Genomic DNA, 21,212 nt, shown 5'->3' with positions numbered 1-21,212 from the left:
CAGACTATTCTACAGACATACTAAGCACAAAGGCAAAAAGTACTTCTGTGACTGCTGCTTGCTGTCATTTACATCCTTAAATGCCCTAAAGAAACACGATGAGATCTGCCGCGGAGTCGAAGAAGTGGCGCAACGGATCCAGATACCCACCAACAAAGAGCTTTCATACGCAGACCATCAAAAGCAGATGCAGGTGCCTTACGTGATATATGCAGACTTTGAAGCGTTGATAACTAAGGAAGAGCAGAAAAGTGGTGCCACGAATAAGGTGGGATTACACGAGATCTGCTCCTTTGGTTACATAGTAGTCAGATCAGATGGTAAAGCAAACCCTCCTGTGATTTACCGAGGTAAGAACGCAGCTAATGAGTTTCTAGAAGCATTGCGAGAAGAGGAGGAAGAGATTAGAGAACAATTAAGACGTCCAAAGAAGATGGAATTTACCAAAGAGAACCAGGAGGCTTTTAACAAGGCAAAAAAATGCCACATTTGCCAACATACGCTTCTTCAGTTTGGAAGACGAGCCAAGAAAGCGTGGGATGAAGATGGAAAGTATCTAGGAGAAGTTCATTTTAAATGCGGGAAGTATGCTAAGAAAGGTGAGAAGCCGGGAAAGCCCTCCACGCACTGCATTCACTGCCACAAAGCATTTGTTGAGGATTTCTATGTGGATAAGGTTAGAGATCACTGCCACATCACGGGTAAATACAGAGGAGCGGCTCATTGGAAATGTAATATAAACTTCAAAGTAAATCCAGACATGGAGATTCCGGTGTTCTTTCACAACCTCCGCGGTTACGACTCCCATTTGCTACTACAAGGAACAGACGGCTCCGACGTCAAATGCATACCCAACAACAAAGAGCGCTACATGTCCGTAACTGTGGGTAAGCTGAAGTTCTTAGATTCGCAGCAGTTTATGGCGGACTCCTTAGCAAACCTCGTAAAGTATAACACCAACTTTCCCATTTCCAGTCAATATGGCGCGGAAAGGAAAGGAGTCTACCCATATGAATACATGGATTCCTGGGATCGATTCAAAGAGTCCCTACCACCCAAAGATCGCTTCTACAGCACCCTAAACGAGTCCGGTATAAAGGATGAGGAGTACCAGCATGCGTTAGACGTGTGGGAAAAGTACTCCTGTGAGAACATGGGGGACTACCACGACATCTACCTAAGGTCTGACGTAGTGCTGCTTGCAGATGTTTTCCAAAGCTTCAGAAAGATGGCTATGGAATATTACGGATTGGATCCCGCTAATTTCTACACGGCTCCTGGGCTCAGCTGGAGTGCTTTGTTAAAGAAGACAAATGCGCAGTTGGATCTCCTAACGGAGTACGACATGTATCGGTTTATGGAAGACGGTATTCGTGGCGGCGTATGCGGGCCCAGCCGACGTTACGCCCGCGCAAACAACCCCTTAGTAGAGCACGACCCAGAGAAACCAACCACATACATTTACTACCTGGATGCGAATAACCTTTATGGTTGGGCAATGTCACAGTACCTACCTGTGAGAGACTTCGAATGGGATCCAGTGAAGCCGATAGACTTCTACATGCAGGTAGGAAAGGAGGAAGACAAGGGTTACGTCTTAGAAGTGGATCTGGAGTACCCAGAGCGCCTGCACGACGAACACAATGAGTTCCCCTTAGCACCAGAAGCGATAGAGATACCATTTAAGCAGCTAAGTCCGCTGCAAAAGCAAATGTGCCCTGGTTACAAACCGTACAGGAAACTAACTATGAACCTGATGGATAAGAAGAAGTATGTGGTACATTACCGCAACCTGCAGTTCTACGTGCGACACGGAATGCGCGTAGAGAAGATCCACAGAGTCCTAAAATTCACACAGGAACCCTGGATGCGCCCCTACATTGACTTTAACACGCAAAAGCGTACCGCAGCGAAAAATGACTTCGAGAAAAACCTCTTCAAACTGATGAACAACAGCGTGTTCGGAAAGACAATGGAGAACATCCGCAAGCGCGTAAGCGTAAAAATAGTCAGCACCAAAGAGGAAGCAGAAGCATACGTGTCACAGCCAGGCTTCGTTAGATACGTAGAAATGCTGAACTTCTACGTGATTCACATGAAAAGGGCAAACCTCTTACTAAACAAGCCCGTTTACACAGGCTTTACGGTGCTGGATCTATCGAAGCTGCTTATGTACGAGTTCTACTACGATAAGCTTAAGCCAAAGTACGGAGACCGCTGTCGCCTCCTGTACACAGACACCGACTCCCTAATTCTAGAAGTGCAAACGGAAGACGTTTACAAAGACTGCCTCCCCGACATAGACGAGTACGACACCAGCGGTTACCCGAAGGAGCACTTCCTTTACTCTGCGAAGAATAAGAAGGTAATTGGGAAGATGAAAGACGAAATGTTAGGAAAACCCATAGTAGAGTACGTGGGTCTGAAACCAAAGATGTACAGCGTGCTAAAGTTAGACGGCGTAGAAAAGAAAGCTAAAGGCGTAAAAAAGTACGTGGTTAAGAAGGACATTACGCACGAGTCCTACCTCAACGTATTACGAACACGCAAGGAACAGCGGCATAAGATGAACAGCCTGCGCAGCTATGGTCATCAGATACATAACGTCACGCAGGAGAAGGTGTCACTGTCTGCATTTGACGGTAAGCGATGGATGTGTGATGACGGAGTGCATACGATAGCATTCGGACATCACACGATAAGCAGTTCCTCCATGACGAACCCACGTGTGGGGCCATCGTGAAGATAATACAAGATGGGCTGACCCTTCTTAGCTATTACGCTTCGGATCTGGTAAGTTTCCAAAGACCAATTAGGATCCGTAGCTCTTTTGGATCCTCCTTCTAATTCACCCGGTCCGTAGAGATATCGGACTGTGACATTACCTAATTTTTTTTCATGGGGGAAGACCGCCCTTGAACTTCTGACGTAGGACTTGTGTTCCACGTGTTTCTTTTTTATGGCATCCCTGGGTTTTATTCCCGTAGCCCTGGCCGCCTCGTTGTTCAAAGCCGCGACGACCTGGGGGAGCCTCTGAGTCCATTCCCTGTTGCGTTTGGAGGGATCTTCCAGCTCTTTCCAATACTGGTACCCAAAGAGACGCTCGGCCAGGGTCTTATTGAATCTTTCGACGATGCTCTGACCCCTGTGGTACTCAGCTTCGGCTCTTCTAATCTTAGTGTCGTGGTCTTTCAGGGTCTTGGTAACCACGCCCATGAACTCTGTCCCCGCATCCACTTGCAGCAGCTTAGGCCATTTCAAGACGCGCTTATAAATCCTACCTAGGGCTTCTGCGACTTCCCCAGAATCCTTGCTGGTTATGGGTTCGGCGTCCTTGTATCTGCTTGCGATATCAACTACGGTCAAAGCGTATCTATAGGTCTTTCTTCTCACCTTGTCGTGCGGCAAGAAAAGCAAATCCGCCTGATGAACTTCATTGGGGGTATTTACGGTGAAGCTGGGCCTGGGAATGTACTTGGGCACGGGAAGATAAACCTGCCAGAGGGTTTGTTTTCTTAGCCAGTTCTTAGCCGTTTCTTCTGATACCCTGGCCGCGGTCGCGAGTTTCTTGATAGCTGATGCTCCTCTCCAATAGCCTTCAGGTCCATAGTAAATCCTTTTGAGTTTGTCCTCTACGCGGCCCATTATATGAATTCCAGGACAAGATTGATCTTGCGTCCGTTAAAATCCACCGTCTTTCCGTCCACCTTAATGGTGATGTTTATGCTTTCTACCAAATTAGACAAATCATATTCCAAAGAAATGGGAGTGTATTCTACCAGATCGAATGGATTACCCTTAGGTAGGAATTTGGACATAAGAGAAGACTTTTCTCCATTGTTGTAACTATGGACTAAATCGCAATAGACTTCGTAAGAGGATGCGACTTTCCATTTCACAGGTATGGCTGTGTTGGTAATTGTCTTGCCCGAGGCACATAATAAAGATCCCAATGGGTCAGACTTTCCAAAAGTCATTGAATAATTTGACATATTATGTTTGAGGGTCATTTCGTGCGGCAATCCTGTGGTGAGAGTATAACCGTGTTTTGCTAATTCCTTGGCCAGTGTGATTGGTGTATAATGTCCATCGGGCAGCAATACGGCTTGATAGTTAGATCCTCCTGTATGCTCAGTGACTATGCCCCTAATCAGGTTATACCAAGAATTGTACAAAGAGCAACTTATGAGCCGAACCTTATGGGCTTTAATGGGGGGATTTAAATAAGTGGTAAAGTTATTTTTATCGCTTTCCAAAAAGACGATCATTATATTAGATACGCCAAAGCTACGCCTCCCGCCAGCCCTGCGACTCCTACGAAGACCAACTCATTGTCTTTTTGTTTCTTAGAAGGCTGATAGTAATTCTTAAACTGAGGCCTTTTTAACCCCGTTAATGCCGCGGGGTGTGCTTGCGCATAAAGTTTAAAGGCGTAGTCTGTATTTTCGAAGTTCTTATCCGCCTGCATTTTGTCTTGGTAGTTCTTATCCAACCAATCCCTGTAAGCTTGTCTTTTTTCATTCCAAGCTGCCACGTCTCGCTGATATTTCTCCAGCGCTAAATCATGCCTTTTCCTTTCGGCGTTAGATTCTGCGTTTCTATCACCGCTAACTAATTTATCCAGATATCTACCACCATAATTAGCCCCTGTAAATGCTAAAGCTGCAATAACTCCACCTGCGACCACGCTAGCCATTTATACATTAGGAATGTACTTTTCCTTCTGTAGGTAATTCTTTGCCATGATAGCCCCGCCTACGGCAGCGGTCATCTTAGCAAAATTAGCGAAGCTCTTGCTTGGGTCTTCAGTAAAGTCTTCTTTTAGCACTTTCTTACCTACCCAACCAATACCCGCAACGATGGAAGTAATAATAGCTGCTTCTTCAACAGTTTTCAATAACGTGGTCGACATTATATTACAAAGCGAGAAGGTTATTCCATTACGGGTATTTTGCTTCTAGGCGGCTCCTGCACAGGTGCGTGATATGTTGGTGGTTTTACCTTTTTTGCTGCCCGCCATTGTAAGTAAAGGCTGCCTGCTGCTATAGCGACTCCTAACGCGCCAATGACGTAGCCGGGATTCCAAAAGGATTCCTCTTCTTCTACCTTTTCCTCCTTTTTTGCCTTGTTCTTTTTATTCATCTCTGCGAGCTTCTTTCCAGCGGCAACTCTGCCTGGAGATTTAGCCTTGGTAATCTTGGTATCTTCTACGGGTGGTTGTTCTTCGGTGCCACTCATCTTATATCTAAGGACTTGAAGGACTTGACAATGACTTAAGGACGACTTGACAATGACTTAAGGACGACTTGACTAAGTACTTGACAACGACTTAAGTAAGTACTTGAGGCGACTTGACTAAGTACTTAAGGATAACTTGACTAAGTACTTGAGGCGACTTGATCAGGTACCTCAGCAAGTGCCGCCTGGAAGACCTTTTCGACTTCTCTGTCCTTCTTGAAGTCCTTCCAAGACACCAGTACCTCCTTCAAGTCGACGTGCTGAGCTACGTGAAGTGCCGCAGAGGCGACTGCCATTAACTTACCGCACTTCAAAGACAACCACCCACAGGTTATCTTAAGTTCTTGGGCGATAACGTAGTCCTCGCTTATGTCCTTCCGCAGTTGCTCCACGTCGTCTATGGGCAGCGCAAGTCCAAGCAATTTAGTGGCAAGTCGGATAGCGGAGTCTGCTACGGCGTCCGTGGTCTTACTTGCAAGGGCGGCCTCGTATCTCTTATGGAACTTCTTAACCTCCTCTTCTGACAACTTATTAACCTGCTCATGGGTAAGTTCCTTGCCTATCATTTCTTTGCACTTCCCAGATGACACAAGGATGTTAAGTTGTTCCTTAAGGTTACTTTCGTCTAACTGCGCGGGGACTTCATCTAAGAGCTGCTCAATGTCCATATATGTTAATGGAATACGGAAACCTCAAAGAGAAGATCATCTTGGAATGTTGGTGCGTTTTTAGGTGCCGCATGTATTCGTGTAACTGTTCCTTGGATATCTCACCGCCGTAGTCGCTTAAGATGGTTTCCAGGTCTGACTTGCTCGGAGTATAAAATACGACAAGTGATCCTATGTTTTCCCTAAAAGGCTTAGAGACACTGGTAAGCTGCTGGGAAAGCAACCAAACGCTGATATCGTCGTGTCTACCGCTGAAGGCGAGCTTCACTAATTCGGAGGTGCGTCTTTTTACGTCGTCCCCACAGGCAATGTCATCCAATATGAGTAAAGTCTGTGTATCTTTAGGGAATTGTTTGTGCCAGAACTTCAAATGGCTGGATAACTCGTTAGGATCTAAGATATCTACGAAGAAGTCGTCATCTTTCACTCCTATGCCCGTCCAGGTGCGGTTATTCACGTAGGTGGGGCAAAGCAGTACGATGTAGTCGAAGCGGTATCTAAAGGGTCCTAATAGCTGCTCTACCACGAACTGCGTTTTACCGCAGCCGGTGGGTCCTACGATCAGAGCGTTACAAGGAATATGGTTCGGATCCATTATATATACGATGGAGCCAGTGGAAGCAGTGCAAAGAATTGTTGCCGACGCAAAAGATAAAAGAGACACCATAGAAATGCAAAGGGAGGAGATAGACCGGTTAAAAGAGCGCGTGCAGGAGTTGTACGATGAAATGTGCGGTCTGAAGCGTGCAGAACGGTTTGGCGCGCTGGTGACGATGGCGACGTGGGCTAAGGAGTCCGTTAAGGACTTCATGCGATATCCCCTGTAGAATGTTGACGTTTAGGTTAAATCTTTGTTAAGGATGCCTGGAAACTATTTCAAAGAGTGTCTCAGAATGTTGACGTTTAGGTTAAATCTTTGTTAAGGATGCCTGGAAACTATTTCAAAGAGTGTCTCAGAATGTTGACGTTTAGGTTAAATCTTTGTTAAGGATGCCTGGAAACTATTTAAAAAGTGTCTTAGAATGTTTACGATAAGGTTAAATCTTTGTTAAGTCGCCCATAAGCTATTCCAAAAAATGCCTCAGAATGTTGACGTTTAGGTTAAATCTTTGTTAAGGATGCCTGGAAACTATTTCAAAGAGTGTCTCAGAATGTTGACGTTTAGGTTAAATCTTTGTTAAGGATGTTAAATGGAGGCTAAGATATTGTTAAGTATATATGGACTGCTTGTTGTGTAAGAAGGTGTTCAGCACCAAACAAAGACTTCAATACCACGTTCGTCGCGGCGTTTGTACAAAGAAACCCCTTAGCCGCGCTTGTAAGGATTGCGGTAAGGAATTCAGCACCGTTCAAAAGATGCAACAACATCAGGATAAACGCATTTGTGGGCTTTGTAAGGACTGTAATAAGGAATTCCACAACCCCTTCGAAATGCAGCAGCATCTGAAAAGGGGCGTCTGTAATCGAACCAGACAGTGTAGTTTCTGTAATAAGACACTTAGTAGTCGTCAACGTTTACAGACGCACCGGAGAACGCATGAAGTGAATTATAGGTTTCTCTTTGGGGCGTATGACTTGGAAGGCGTGGATTGCTACCAATGTGCGGATTTGATGTGTCGCTGCCCGCATAAAGAGGATTACTTAAGGAATCGCATAGATTACCATAAGAAGATAGTCCGTACTTTCCCCTCTTTTGAACGCGCCGAAGGCGTTCCGTGGACTAAAAGGGAGTATTGGAGGCAGGAGTGCGATCGTTGTGGTTGTGTTAGAGAAGAGGAACATATCTTCAACTGTCTTAACAAAGATTTAACCTAAACGTCAACATTCTGAGACACTTTTGAAATAGTTTCCGGGGTGTCTTAACAAAGATTTAACCTTATTGTTAACATTCTGAGACACTCTTTGAAATAGTTTCCGGGGTGTCTTAACAAAGATTTAACCTTATTGTTAACATTCTGAGACACTCTTTGAAATAGTTTCCACACATACTTAACAAAGATTTAACCTTATTGTTAACATTCTGAGACACTTTTGAAATAGCATTTCTTGGGGCCTTTAATAGTAAGGTAGGGTTTGCGCAAAGAGTCTCAAATCCCATCCTTATTTTTATTCATTAATAATAATAAATAAAAATAAGGACCCCTTTTAAAGGTATATGCTAGCCTACGCAGCCGCATTCTAATTACCCTTTCAATATATGGACTGTATTACTTGCGAACTACCTGCCGACTGCATTACCCCTCGTAAGCCGCCGCGTAAAAAATACACCTGCCTTCATTGCGACAGGGTATTCTCCGAAGGATCCTTTGTGGGGCATTGGTGCTCCGCGGATCCTAAAGCGCAGCGGGCGCTTAACTACAAAGAGGAGATGGAGTGACTCTTCTTTCAATGTCAAACTTCCATCGGCCATTTACCTTACCATAGCTGCGTAAGTGGGTGAATTCCTCGCCCTGAATTACGTACCGCACGCAATCCGGCGCCCAAAGGGAATATTCCTTGCCTTCTAAGTCTTTGAGGACTAACCGTAAACGGTCGATGTCTTCGAAGACGACGTAATTTTTTATTTCGTATGCTTTACCGTGGACAAGATCACGCCAGTGAGTCAAGCTGAGCTTCATTATACCTATGGAATATCTTTAGGTGCGTTTTCAAAGTGGCGTAGGACTTAAACCGCTTTACACAGCCCTTACAGGGAATACGAATGCCATCCGCGTAATCCATCAGGGCACGGCAGATAATGTCGTAATCGTTGCTAACCATCGTTAGGTAACCATTTACGTCAAGCTGTGAGATTTTCTTAGATTGCTTCGCGGATAAGACGCCGTTTCCTTTTGGGGTTTTCAACTCAATACACAACCCGCGGTATTTCTTATGCGCATTTAGGATTAAAAGGTCGGGTTGACCGGCTTGGTAGCCTTTTCGCCAGCAGGTTATTCGCTTGCTGTCTGAATCTTGAAGTTCGCCAAGACCCGGCGCTATGATGAAATCGGGGTAAAACCTACGTATGTAGTCGACTACCTTTGTATGCAGGTCAGCTTCATTTTCGATCTTAAAAACTAATTTATTCGGGCTGTCAAAGCGTTTGTTCATCGCATATTTACCCGTCTTTCTCAACGCGGGTAGGACTTCTTCGAGGACCCAATCTTGGAATTCTTCTGCCTTTGCCATCTTCGAGGAGAATATCAACTGATACAATCCGGATTCGTTCACATACAGGGAATGTGGGTGTGAATTGGAAGGGAGGCGATTCACCTCCATTCTAAGTTCGCTAAGCCTTACCTTGTATTTATCGCGAACGTGCACCTTAATTGCATCTTTTGGGCGTTCGTAGCCCAACGCAGCCGCTACTTCCTTTGCTTTGAAGTACAATTTATCGCCTTGCACGACTTGCAGTTTCGTACCGTTGCTTTCAAATACGCGAAGCATCGTATATACGTAAGGGATATTTTTCGATCCTTTTGAGAGGATGAGTGAGCACGAATTAATAGGCAACGCTTTTCAATTGGTTCATTTCTACGCTCAGTTGCGCGTCAGACACGACGAAGACGTAGCAGTTTATTTTATCACCGTCGCCCGCGGAGGCATTCTTGGTGCGTTTGATCTCCAATGTTATGCCATCCTGCGTATTTACTAGACGGAGGCCTTGACCATGTAGGTCTTCGTCGTTAATGGTGCGCATGTCAATCCACAGCGCATATTTGTCCTTAAAGAATTCCTCAGGGCTAATTTGGTCGCCAAACTTGCGCATGGCCTCTCTGTACACGTCTGCGGGCTTTATCCCCTGGGAGTAGACCTTGTTTGGAACGCCGTTGATATTCACGCCAACGTTAGTAATGTTGGGGTTGTGAAAGGCTTCGCTGTCGCGCTTACCAGCCTCATAGGGCTTAGCAAACACCAGCATCAGCCCCGTGAGACTTCTTCGGGGGAGGTTAATGCTTTGGTTGATAACCTCATCCGTCTTATCCAGGAAGCTGAACGTCTTATACATCACTACGTGGTCGTAAAGGAATGCCTTGCCGGAGCTGTATTCCATGCCAGCGCTACGGGCCAGCTCTTCGCTGTACACGGTCTCATACTGTAATTCTAGATTAGTGATAGAATAAGGATCAACGGCCCCGCTAATTGCGGTGTCCATTCCTCCTATGACGTTCGTAGTGTCTGCCAAGGTTACTTCAAACTGTAACTCAGATAACTGCCGGGGGTAGTACACACCATGACTCGTAATCACTTCGAAATCTAAAGGGATAACGTACTTGCTACCATAGGCGGTCTTTACCCTTGTTGCGTCTGCTACTGCGGTTGCTCCACTGGAGTCCGTAGGCGCGGGGTTAGTCTCGCTGCGAAGCTGACGTAGGATAACGCTTCCGATTCCTTGTTCTATCCTTTGCGCGCGGTCAAAGGCTGTCAACCATAAGTCTTTGTACGTGGTGTACAGATCGTACCTATTCAAATCCAAGAGGGATTCCCCTGCGAACTTGATTCTCATCTTAGAGACGAGGTTCCTACCCACATTATTGACGGCATAGCGCTTGTCCTTGGTGCTGGGTTGTATTGCTAGGTCAAACCTTAAAGCCAAGGTGCCAGGAACCAATACTAGGTTATCCGTTAGACGGGGCACGCCTACGTACAGCGTCTCCCCCGGCTTTGCGCTAGAAGGTGTAAAGGTGACCCGGTGAAAGGTGCGTTCTGCTTTCAACCCGCCAACCTGCTTAGGTAATACGTTGGGATTTAACTTTGAGCTTATCATATATAATGGAAGTAGAAGGAACGGATTTTGACCCCCTTACCGAAGAAGGCCAAGTCGATATTAACGATGAAGAATACGATGCATGGATTAAGGACGCGGATACCAAGCCCCTAGTCTACGACATGGCCTTGATAAGCAAGTATGGCAATAGGTGGAAAAGCTTCAAGGCAGCCTTGAATCGCATGTGGCAATCAAGGAACCGCGGCAGCCCCGTCCCCGAGTACTTGGAACTTCAAAACACAGATGAAGCAGCCGCGCGGGAAACCGTAGAGTGGGCAAAGCAGGAGCTAGAGCTGCGCTACGACAACTTTGATGCTGACGAGGTAAGGCTCACGGAAAAGGGAAACAAAGTCCTCATAAGCGTCCAAGACTTAAGATTTCCCGACAAAGACCGCTGGACAAAACCGCAACCCCTCTTTGATGAGGAGGGCAACGTTAGGGGCGACGTCTCAAGATTAAGAGGCTTTCAGCGTGCTACTAGAAGCATGTTAGAAAGGTTGCAAACCCTGAATGAAAAGGTTGCGCTAGAAAGGCGCGCTATCGAACTGCAAAAGGCGCTGGAAGAAAAAGAGGCGGCGTACGAAAAGCAAAGTCGACTACTTGCTAATGCTGAGAAGAAGTTTAGTCAACGAGACGTAAGAATGGAAGAAATGACGAAACACTTAGATCAGGCTTTACGTGATCGGGATAAAGCAGAAAGGGAGTTGGAGGAGGCTAAGAAATCACATGCTCCAACGGCGGCGTTAGAAAAAACGCTAAAGGAAAGGGAGTCAAGCTATAAAAAACAATTGTTGCGGCTGGGTCAAAGTAAAGACGAAAGCATACTGCAAATTAAACGAGAAGCCGAAAAGGCTTTAGATGAAAGGGATACAGCTCGACAGGCTTTTCGCCTTGCTCTGCAGGACCTAAACATGAGTCAGGAGGAAGTTAGGAAATTACAAACCACCATAGAGGGTTCTTTGGTGGAGCGGCGGCAGTTAGTTGCTGAAATCAACATTAAAGAAGAGCAAATCCAGCAAAAAACTCAGGCCATCGAAGACCTGGAAAAAAACATATCCGAAAAGCAGGAAATAATTGCGGACCTAACTCGTCCCGAAGAGGAAAGGGAAGCAGCACAAAGGGAATTAGAAGCCCTTCAGGAAAGAGTCGCGGAATTACAAGCGCAAAAGGACAACCTGGAAAGAGAATTGGGGCTTACCACCAAGGAAAAGGTAAAAAGAGCTCTGGTGAAGTATGGTCTTCCGCTGGCATTTGCGGTCGCTATTTCGAGCGTAGTAGGCGTGATCTTGTCCACGCTTAAGGCTACGGGCGCGGGCGTAACGAAATTAGGCAGTGGGCTGACGGACTTGGGAAAAAAGATGGCAGCCGGTCTTCCTGGGCTGCTGGGTTCGGTTGTTTCCTTGGCACTTAGGGCCGGCGGAGAACTGCTAAAGTTTGTGGGGAATAACATTTGGATATTAGTCGTAGCTATTGGAGTGGTACTCCTGAAGAAGATGAAGGGTTAATCTTATCCTTGTGTATTACTGGTGGCTTATCGTCGTCAGGCGTCCGAGGCGTCCTCGACTGGGGATAAGTAAAGATAGTATTCGCGCCGCCTTGATAATGCGGAACTAGCGGCAGCACACTCATGGTGCTAATGGGCTTATGATTCCAAGTGGCATCCGTCGAAGGGGCATCAGTCGGGGCGGCATTTATCCGAACGCGACCCAGCTTCCTGGCATCGGCGCCCGACGTAATCTTATCACTGGGGCGAATCTGTAACTTCGCATATTGACAATTAGCTATCATGTGAAAAGTTACGGGCGTTAAATCTTCTCCACTTGCTGGATAGGGCTCAAATGAAAAGTGAACTGAGTTCCTATTGTTATCTTTTTTTCTGTAAGGCTGTAATGGTCGGTTGTTCTCATCAACGATCGTAAACCCGACATTACAATTCCACCCCGCCGAAATACTAATAGTACACATGATTAATCCCAGGCCTCCAACCTTTACCCACAGCCCGGTATCAAACCATTTATCATTCACGTAGTCCTTCTCCTCCAAGTAATAAAGGAACCAATCTTCCTTCGCATGTGGATTCATATACTTCAGCAAACATAGTTTGCTTCTAGAGACTAAGTACCGTAAGAGTGCTGATGCTCTTGTGATTATAAACGTAATCTCTTTGATCCTCTATGCTATTTACCGTAACCTTTCCCGTATCGTCTACGCGTATTTGCAGCTTTACCTTCCCGTGGCAATCGGCAACCATGTGTAAAGTCCAAACGGAATGATTTTCAAGGCTGCTGGGGTTGGGCTCTACGGAAAAATGCGCAGGCTCCCTGTTATTATCTTTTACGCGCATGGGTTGTAGTATGCCATTCTCATCGCAGAAACGAAATCCTACGTTGGCATGGCTGGTCGCACCAATGCAAATACTACAAAGGATTAATTTCTTCCCTGAGTAGTTCAAATTCACGGACATGCCCGTGACATCAACCCAAGATGCCTGGGTGTATTTTTTCTCGCCTGTGTAAGTCGTATAAACACAATCCACTCCAGCTACGTAGGGGTTGTTCATCGCCATATATAATAGCTCAGACCAATGCTTGCAGCTGCTAAGCCGGCCTTTAGTAGGTTATGGTCATATTCCTCGGTAACCTTCTTTACTGGTTTCTTTGGTGGCACGTACGCCTTTTTTAATGGTTTTTCTACCTCTTTTTTTGGTTTCTCTACGAAGTGAGTAATGCCCTTGGTCATGTCAGAGTTCACGTCATTCACCCCAAACTTCATATCCTTAGTAGCTCGCTGCAGCTTGTTGTTATAACCCACAACGGAATTGGTGTTAATAACCAAATTACTTGGCATTAACCAACAACCAGGCGACAAAGCGTAATCCAGTCGCACTTTAGACTGCTGCACCGCTAATTGATATCTCTGCACCGATTTAGATATGTCATTTTCTATTATTGCAGACTCAAATAAAGTTAGGAATTCTTGTTGCGTTTCCTGTGAAGCGCCTTGGGATCCAACAATGGGGTTGCGGGTATTTACCTGCGCTCCCAGGATGCAGTACACGAATGCTTCAATGCTACGGTTAATCCTGGCTAGGTTCCTTAAACCTTTTCCTTTCATTAACACAAATGGATCCCAAGTGCCGGGGTAGTTCGTTTGAATTCTAGTAATTAATGAATTATTACCCTTATTACCACCCATATCACTGAACTCTAACTCATTACTTGGGTATTCCTGATGTCCGTAGTCAGCCGGCTTCTCACCATTGGCACCCCAAACGTAAACTATACCCAGCCCATGCGTCTTACCCTCCTTATAACGAAAGTCTTCTTGCTGTGGTTTGAACTCATTAATTAACCTTTCCAGGGCTGCGGCGTCATATCGGTTATTCATTGGATTAAATGCTCCATCTCCTGGTAGGGGTGCGTTAAGCTCCTTCAACAACCTCCTTACCGTAAAGGCAACGTGAAACTGCATAATTGGAATGTGAAACATGTCCGCGGCAACACCACAACCTTTAGTGGCAGCCCAAATAGCAAAGTCTAACTGCTGCGGCCAATACCGCATATTGGGCCCTGCTAACCATTCCCTGGCCTCTTTACCCGACGTATGCTTCAACATCGTATTCTTATAGATATTTCTTAGTATTACGTTAAATGATTGTTTACCCACTGAAATCTTCAGGTGCGTTACCAGCTTTTCGAAGTTGTTTACACCACCTTCAGCATCGTAAAATGGGTAATCTTCCGTGGTTAACAATAAGTTTCTAGGAAAATTAGGTGCTTTATGCTCGGGTTTTGGTGGCCTTTCTTTATGAACGGGGCGTACAATCGTCAATCGCTGCACCTGATCACCTACTTGCTCCAGCTTTGAATGTTCCAAGTCTGCATTGCTGTACATCCTAGAGCCGTTATAGTAAATCCCATCGGGTCTTCTTTCGAACTTACTAGGGTCTGCATGCGGAAACATCTTCCTAAAGGCCCTCCAGTTCCAGAAATCCCGGTTGTCGTGATGTGGCTGCTCCTCAATATCATTCCCAAAAGCGTCGTACATTAGTATATATAATGGATGTTATACCATCAGCACCTAAGTTGTACCCAGATGTTCCCTATACTACACCTAACGAACTAAACGCCGAAAACTTTCGTCTGAATAAAGCGAACTTAATCCTGGCTTACTTGGAAGGGCAGGCAAAACACTATGAAAAAGTTAGAAAAAAGTACGTTAGAGCCCGGAGTACGCTACATAAGATTGCGATAACTTCAGGATCCATATCTGTCGTGTTAACGGGCTCCGGCGTTGCTACTTCGCTTACTGGGCCGGGAATAATCGTTGGAGTTCCTTTGGCCGGCGTTGGGGCAACCTGTGGTATTATTTCTGCTGTTGCTACGGGTATTATGAAAAAGCTATCCACGAAAATATCCAAGCATGACACGACAATAGCTCTATCTAGGGCTAAAGTAAATACTATTACCGATCTTGTCTCAAAGGCTTTGCGTGACAGAAAGATAGACGACGTAGAATTCTCGCTTATTCTGGCCGAAGAAGACAAATACGAGAAATTAAAGTCGGACATAAGGAATAAAAAAACAGTCGTAAAAGATCTTTCCGAGGAATCTCGCAAAAAGATCTACCAAGAAGCGAAAGAAGAGCTTCAAAGAAAGCTTGCTCAGTAAATATCGTGACGGGATTCTATTTACATATCGAACGTCAGTCTGGAAATTACGCGTAATATAAATTCAGTGAATTATTACGCGTAATATAAATTCAGTGAATTATTACGCGTAATATGAATTATTTGGCGAATTATTACGCGTAATATGAATTATTTGGCGAATTATTACGCGTAATATAAATTCATCGTATGAATTACGCGTAATATGTTATTGTCGCCTCGGAATCCATCCTAACAGGGGGTGGTTGGGGTCTATTTTGTAAAATATTTCGTAAATTACGTCAGGGTAATAAGGAATATCCTTATCCAGCCGACAAAACATCCACTCGGCTTTTGTCATATCAGAAACCTCAGGAATAGACTTACCGGTAATTTCAGACAAAAGATAGGGAATAGCTTTGTAATATTTCCCTAGTTTTAATTTTTTCAGCGTTTTCCGTAGACTTTGCGGGGTTGGCTCTTCTAAATGGTCTATGATTTTCTTCTTTACTTCGTCGCTTAAATATATCGGATGTAAACCTTGGATATGACTCATCCAGTCCCTGAAGTATTTTAATCTCTTATATGGCGTTTTCTTACGACCTCCATTGGCGTAATATTGCTCTTTGGTAGCATTTGGTACGGCATTACGAATATTCTTACCACACTCGTAACACTGTGCTGACGTGTCATCTTCTATTTGCATTTTTTTACCACAACAAATATACTTATTTGGCTTAGTAGGTACAAACTTGGGTTTCAAGCACTTTACACAGAAATCATAAGCAAACTCTTTACAATCTTCGCACTCCATATATAGACTAACATATTTAAGTGCGCTGTTGCCCTCAACCACACTTGGAGTGGGGGTCGTCCGTAGGTGGATTTTTGACGCGGGTCTTACCCCGTGTTGAGATTGCGCTGGAACCCCCATTCCCTATACTACTATCCAACGGGTTGGGTCGCTGGTTCGAGCCCTGCGGTCGCCACATGTGAATTGAGTTTGTTTGATGTGTTGTTCTCTCCTATACTACGAAGGTTTTCTTCGGGTTCTCCGGTTTCCTCCCTCCGTAAAAATCAACACGTGAGTTGAACGTTGTGTGCATAGAATATTGAATGTAGTGGTAGTGCGTGTGAGTGAAAAGTGTCCCCAATTAGTGCGAAAGCGCTAGAACGACTAGACACTCAAATGAGTGATTTATTTATTTTTATTTTTATTTATTTTTTATTTTTTCCTTCTGTTTTGAGAAAAGACAGGGATGGAGGAAACTTGGTCTCCCCACCGGCTCCCTTTTTCCCAGACTTATATTAGGTCGAGGACTGAGTATCATTATTTGAAGGGGGTAGGGTGCTTGCGGAAAATTAGGTATGCTCCGCCCCCCCCCCCCCCCCCCCCATACCCCTTTTCGTGGTGCACATTTTTTTCAGACCCCCTCCCCCCTCAAGGGGAGACAAGCGTACATGTATACACTTAAACTTTTACTTTCATTGAATATGGTCCCAATTTTCTCCCTGTATCAAAATAAGTGAACCACCCTCTATTTGCACAAGTCCCCCAAACAAACAAATAAACGATTATGAAATAAAACAAAACAAAATCAGACTTTAAAACTGTATGACTATTTTCCACACCTTTCCAAGATCCTGTCGTACCATGTCAAGATCTGTTCAAAAACGATCATTTCAATGGACGCAACTCTATGATTGTTGGACTTCTCAACAAATATGTCACCGACAAAAGGTAACTTTTTTCTAAATGAGTCAAAGGGAAACCCGTCTTCCCTCCTCGGAATTCCACGTTCCTTCCCTCTGATATGGGCCACTTAACTCAGGGGTAATGTTTTCCCACTTCGGACCACATGCCATTCCCTAGAGTATCAATTCTTTGTTTGACAGTTGCGCACGAAAAAAAAGCATGAATATGGATACAAATCAAACAAAGAATCTTATTCTCAAGAGAATGACACGTGGTCTAAAATGGGAAAACGTTACACCCAAGGTAAGGAGGTCTATTAATAATTTAGAGGTCTATCGCAGATGCGTAAAGGTCAGAAACTCATGCTCCGGAAAATTCAGATGTGCAAATAAGGAGTTTCGATACCATTTTTGATATTTCAAGCTTGATTAAAGATGGCCGCTTCTATCACAAAGTTGAATATTCTGGAACATCCGCACTGTCGAAAAAATAAATCCTCCTCAATTTGGTTTTATAGACTCTAATCAGATTTAAAGGTTCAAACTCTAAAGAATTACAACGTTGCACTCGACTCACAAGCAAACTCTCACACTCTCTCTCATCCCATAATATTTTCTAACATCTTGGGCACAGGAAGCCCAAAGTTCAAAGTCCTAAGTCAAAAATCTTTTAGGACGCAGTAAGGAAATGTATTTCTGTTACACGTAAGGTGTCAAGCAAAGTTGTACCCCACACCTCGCCCCTTATTTATAAGCAATAAAAAAGTCCCAATTTTCTGTATTTAGTGTTGAGGTTGTCTCGGCGGCTTCAACGTGTCTCAAGCAGATCCTCAGCACTAAAAGCGGAGTGAGTTTGATGAAGAAATACGAGGAGCTTAAGGCTGACCAGTTGTTATGGTACCTAGAACCCTTCAGACCTTCACGCAAGAAAAGGGTAATTAATACACCTTTGACCGTAATGCTTTCCCATTTCAGACCACGTGTCATTCTCTAGAGTATCATTTCTTTGTTTAACGGTTGCACATGAGAAAACTAGAGAATAAAACTCAAACAAAAAAATCTTATTCTCGCGTGAATGACACGTGGTCTGAGGAAAAACATTACGCCCTAAGGTAAGGAGAAATAAATATACTGCTATTTCAAAAAAAAGGTCAGTGAAGGTTTGGTCGCCTTTTATATGTTGCATACCAAGCCCGAAACGCACTATGGGTGATGTAAATACAATCAGCGAAAGGTCAAAACCGATATGGGATTTTCCGAAACTTTGTCTACACGTTGCAACATGCAAGAAAACCTTCACCAAGCTCTTTTGAAATAATTGTACATTATTTTGAAATACATTCTGAACTGAGATAATAACGCCCAAAATAATAGGATTTATTTGACATTTTAGACTGCATGAATAGTGATCTCGTGCATTGTGATTGGTTCATTGGATATCGCTAACACCGTTACCTTAGATTGTGCTGTCATCTTTTAAACATACATTTTCTTTCCCGTTTCACGTTAGTCATTTTTGTTTGTCTTTCAGTCCCTCGCATCAACACCCATCTCGATACCCGATGAGGACTTCAAAACCTCCATTGGTAATCAAAATCTCTGGATTCCTGGAACCACTAATGAGAACACAAGTCACACGTCATGGATCACGTGCCTGACACGTAGTTTAATCGAGAGTGGAGCTGTGCAAGATGATGTGCTTTTACTTCTATCACCAGTGTGTGAAGCCAAGGTAATGAAAATGAGTCAAGGGTAGAAGGAGTGCATGAATCTATCTAATTATCCCACAACATAGAAATTACAGCCAATCAGAATGCAGGAAAGCCGTTGAGTACCGACTCTTTTATAGAAAATATTTCCAAGATGGCGTCTATTTCGTCCCCTAAAACATACCCACAATGCACTGTAATTCTAACTCGACCCAGTTTTTATTCAACCTCGGAACGCCTAAATATGCGAAAAATCGAATACCACTGATCCGGTTTTCCCATTTCGGTGTAGGTGGAATTCGCTGAACACATATTTCCTTACTTGATTCACAACATACTTGAATCAGGAGATGTTCACAGAGAAGTTCTCTCTGAGCACATCCGGGGTTTCTTCGTTCACTGTAATGGCGGGAACATGATGACAAGCCGTCCAAGCTCACCTATATCTGTTATCGACCAGGGACCTGCACATCAAGGTTGGTACAATACAATAGGCGACTTGCACTAAGAGGTCACGTGATCAAATCGGCCATTGTGGCTGGCATTCCACAGGATTTTAGCTATGCGAGAATGCAAAAAAAGATGGCGAATTCGGATAGTTTTTTTGGTGATAAAAGGTAAGTTAGCGCACTGAATAATAATAAAAATCCCCTTTTCTTGCAAGAAATGTATTCTTAGTAGATATTCGAAGTAGATTTTTGCTATTAACTCGCCAAGAAGAGAAAAATATGGTATTTTTTGCGCTACGATGTGAAGACCTACGAAGTGTTTAGTCTTATTTCACTGGCTGCATGACTTGCTTGCAAGTTTTCTTTATCCCTTTACATTTCATTCAAAAATAATACTATTTCGTTTTTATTTATTTATTAGTCAACAAGCAGAGCATCCGTTCCATGTTGAGTGTCGTGAATTATTTACGCACTCAGCCACGGACCACACGGGGAAGAGGCACCGCTAGCAGCACACCGTGGGAAAATAATTTCTGGCTTGATCTGGATTATCTCGAGGTAGCACATGCTGCGCACAAGTGTTCTGCTCACTTCACCGCCTTGTTGTACACAGAAATATGGAGTGATATTCAAAAGTAAGTAAACATCTCATCGATGTAGTGTTATAGTTATACTTCATGTTTGCTAGCTTTCATAGTAAAGAGCGCACAGGTTAACATGGAAATACAAAAGAAATACCATAAATTTCAACGAAAATAAGTATAACTTATTTTGTGGTTTCATGTTAACCTTGCATCCAAGACAATTTTGAGAAGGGTCCATTTAGAGTTTTCCAAAATTTGCCAAAAAGAAAGTGTTCACGGTACGGCGCGTAGCACAGTAAATCATTTTGAATTTTTGTATACTTATTTGCTGTTTCCAGATCGCAGTCAGAGACGCCAATCAGCATTACTCTCCCCACCAACAGCCAAGACATACAAATGGAAGACCACAGCCACAGCACGGACAGTGGAGTGGGGACGAACTTTCAATCTCTTCTCCTAGATATATACAGCAATATCGGCGAGCCAGACAGTGTCTATGGAGCTGGCGCAGGACGCCTGGCTGACATCGAATCAAGGATAAGAACTTACAAGCATGAGAAGGCCTGGGGCAAAGCACTGGGTAAGCTGGAAATCTTTAAGATATAGAGATTATTAAAAAATCCCTGTTACACTTTGAAAGTTTTAACTGAATCTTGTGTGGAATAAGAATTGCGAGACAGTTTTCAGAGTGTTACAAGGCGCAAATTAGGGAAGGTACGTTTTGTATTGGGGGAGGGAGGAGAGGGTGGAAATATTTCCAATATGGGGTCTATTAAGTTCCTTCCCCGAAAACAGTCCCACAATGCACTGCAATCCCCAACTCGACCCAGTTTTTCAGAGTGTTACAAGGCGCAAATTAGGGAAGGTACATTTTGTATTGGGGGAGGGAGGAAATATTTCCAAGATGGGGTCTATTTAGTTTCTTCCTCGAAAACAGTCCCACAATGCATTGCAATCACAACCCAGTTTTTCCCTCTACCTCAGAATAACTAATACTACCGAAACCACAATGACAAAAAGGAATACTCAAATGTCCCTCTAGTATTCATGTTTATTATTTACTAAAGTGAATCTTCAAGTTGAACAATACCAATGTTTTGAAATCTCACGGACCTGTTTAGAAACCATTAAACCACTAGAATGGAATTTGTGAATAGGTCACTTATAAACGAAGCTAAAACCTGTACAAATAAGCCCGTGGTCTTCAAAAACAGCGGTATGCATCGATGGCAAAACTGGCGTATCTTATTGCCAAGAGAATGACATTTAGTCTGAAATGGGGAAACACTTGGCCCAAGGTAAATAGGTCTGTACGTATATTTGCATATTAATAGTTGTTTCCCTTTCCTCTCAAGGTGCGTATGACTTGCAAGTACAAGAGAGTTCGTCAGCTCATACTGGAATGTTACAAGGTACTGAATATATGTATATGTATATGTATATGTTTTTCTTTCTTGTTCTCTTTTGACAAATC

General features: G+C 44.0%; 1 protein-coding gene across 1 annotated transcript in view; it reads left to right on the top strand.

The window, feature by feature from the left end:
* Positions 1 to 21,206, top strand: part of LOC116305822 (serine-protein kinase ATM) — a 30,977-nt gene extending 9,771 nt beyond the window's left edge. Inside the window, exons 13-19 of the mRNA XM_089038135.1 lie at positions 16,943 to 17,042; positions 17,783 to 17,930; positions 18,528 to 18,728; positions 18,998 to 19,181; positions 19,576 to 19,789; positions 20,077 to 20,318; positions 21,094 to 21,206. Coding sequence (XP_088894261.1) covers positions 16,943 to 17,042; positions 17,783 to 17,930; positions 18,528 to 18,728; positions 18,998 to 19,181; positions 19,576 to 19,789; positions 20,077 to 20,318; positions 21,094 to 21,206 — 1,202 coding nt within the window. The remainder of the gene's footprint in view (positions 1 to 16,942; positions 17,043 to 17,782; positions 17,931 to 18,527; positions 18,729 to 18,997; positions 19,182 to 19,575; positions 19,790 to 20,076; positions 20,319 to 21,093) is intronic.
* Positions 21,207 to 21,212: the final 6 nt, after the last annotated feature.

The sequence above is a fragment of the Actinia tenebrosa genome, unplaced genomic scaffold (assembly GCF_029948245.1).
Source record: "Actinia tenebrosa isolate PJP-AT-01 unplaced genomic scaffold, QUT_ActTen_1.0 PGA_scaffold5__44_contigs__length_20552954, whole genome shotgun sequence".
NCBI lineage: Eukaryota > Metazoa > Cnidaria > Anthozoa > Actiniaria > Actiniidae > Actinia > Actinia tenebrosa.
Note: the sequence above shows the minus strand (reverse complement) of the source record. Positions and strands in the feature narration are given on the sequence as shown.